This window comes from Etheostoma cragini, unplaced genomic scaffold (assembly GCF_013103735.1).
Source record: "Etheostoma cragini isolate CJK2018 unplaced genomic scaffold, CSU_Ecrag_1.0 ScbMSFa_2871, whole genome shotgun sequence".
In the NCBI taxonomy this organism is placed as follows: Eukaryota; Metazoa; Chordata; class Actinopteri; order Perciformes; family Percidae; genus Etheostoma; species Etheostoma cragini.
Genome location: NW_023267080.1, coordinates 1 through 1778, shown reverse-complemented (window position 1 = coordinate 1778; position 1778 = coordinate 1). Strand labels below are relative to the sequence as shown.

Below are 1778 nucleotides of genomic sequence, written 5' to 3'. Positions count from 1 at the left end.
GTTGTTGTGTTGTGTTGTTGTTGATCTTGTTGTGTTGTGTGGAGCAGGTTGGTGATGATGTTGTGTGGTTGTTGTTGTTGTGTTGTTGTGTTGTTGTGTTGTGTGGAGCAGGTTGGTGATGATGTTGTGTGGTTGTGTTGTGTTGTGTTGTTGTGTTGTTGTGTTGTGTGGAGCAGGTTGGTGGTGCAGCTCAGCTCCGTGGTGTCGTCTCTGAGAGATCAGGCTGCTGAGACTCTCAACACCCTCACACACTTCTCTACTCTGTGGAACCAGGTTGGTGTGTGTGTCTGTCTGCGTGTGTGTGCGGGTCCGTGTGTGTGCGTGCGTGTGTGTGCGTGTGTGCGTGTGTGTGTCTGTCTGTCTGTCTGTCTGTCTGTCTGTGTGTGCGTGTGTGTGTGTGTGTGTGTGTGTGTGTGTGTGCGTGCGTGTGTGTGCGTGAGTGTGCGTGCTTGTGTGTGCGTGTGTGTGTGTGTTAGTTGGACTTTAACACCAGGTGTGTTTAGGACCCAGAGGAGCAGGTCCAGGTCTTCCTCCGGTCCGACCCCTCGCTGACGGAGTTCAGCTCTCAGATCTCCTTCTACTCCGTGAGTCCACTTCCTGTTGATCACACATAACATCCTGTCTCCTGTCTCCTCTTGTCTCCTTCTGTCTCCTCCTGTCTCCTGTTGTCTCCTTCTGTCTCCTGTTGTCTCCTCCTGTCTCCTCCTGTCTCCTGTTGTCTCCTTCTGTCTCCTCCTGTCTCCTGTTGTCTCCTTCTGTCTCCTGTTGTCTCCTGTTGTCTCCTTCTGTCTCCTCCTGTCTCCTGTTGTCTCCTTCTGTCTCCTGTTGTCTCCTTCTGTCTCCTCCTGTCTCCTGTTGTCTCCTGTTGTCTCCTGTTGTCTCCTGTTGTCTCCTTCTGTCTCCTGTTGTCTCCTCCTGTCTCCTGTTGTCTCCTCCTGTCTCCTTCTGTCTCCTGTTGTCTCCTCCTGTCTCCTGTTGTCTCATTCTGTCTCCTTCTGTCTCCTGTTGTCTCATTCTGTCTCCTCCTGTCTCCTGTTGTCTCATTCTGTCTCCTTCTGTCTCCTCCTGTCTCCTGTTGTCTCATTCTGTCTCCTTCTGTCTCCTTCTGTCTCCTGTTGTCTCCTGTTGTCTCCTTCTTTCTCCTGCTGTCTCCTGTTGTCTCCTTCTGTCTCCTGTTGTCTCATTCTGTCTGTCTCCTCCTGTTGTCTCCTCCTGTCTCCTGTTGTCTCATTCTGTCTCCTGTTGTCTCCTCCTGTCTCCTGTTGTCTCATTCTGTCTCCTGTTTCTCTCCCATGATGCCTTGCTGTCCCTGCAGACCCTGGAGGGGCAGATCCTGGACCTCCCCGGGTCCTGCTCCGTGGGACCGGTCCTGTTCGGCGCCGAGCAGCTGAAGCTGGCGCTGACCCACGAGTGTCGTCTGTGGAAACGAGCGTTCGGCGCCGCGCTCAACCGCCGCGCCGCCGTCGCCATGGACACCACCTTCTCCCTCCTGGACGGGCTGACCAAGCGCCTGCAGCGGCCAATCACAGACCTGGAGGACGTCCGGGGCGCCATGGCGGCGCTCAGTGAGGTCAGACATGACATCACACGCTCATTCATCCAATCAGACGGCCCATTTATCTCTAATTCTTTCTCTCTATCTCTCTTTCTCTCCATCTCTTTCTCTTCATCTCTCCATCTCTTTCTCTCCTCTTTCTCTTCATCTCTCCATCTCTTTCTCTCCATCTCTCTTTCTCTTTATCTCTCTTTCTCTCCATCTCTCTTTCTCTCCATCTCTC

At 53.2% G+C, this 1778-nt stretch overlaps 1 protein-coding gene across 1 annotated transcript; it reads left to right on the top strand.

Annotated features, from left to right (window-relative positions):
* Positions 1 to 7: 7 nt before the first annotated feature.
* On the top strand, positions 8 to 1570 carry LOC117940609 (dynein heavy chain 5, axonemal-like; the record flags this gene model as incomplete). Its single annotated transcript, XM_034865835.1, has 3 exons — positions 8 to 273; positions 504 to 584; positions 1316 to 1570. Coding segments are annotated over exons 1-3 (555 nt in total), but the record flags the coding sequence as incomplete, so codon positions are not given.
* Between the last annotated feature and the right edge of the window lie 208 nt (positions 1571 to 1778).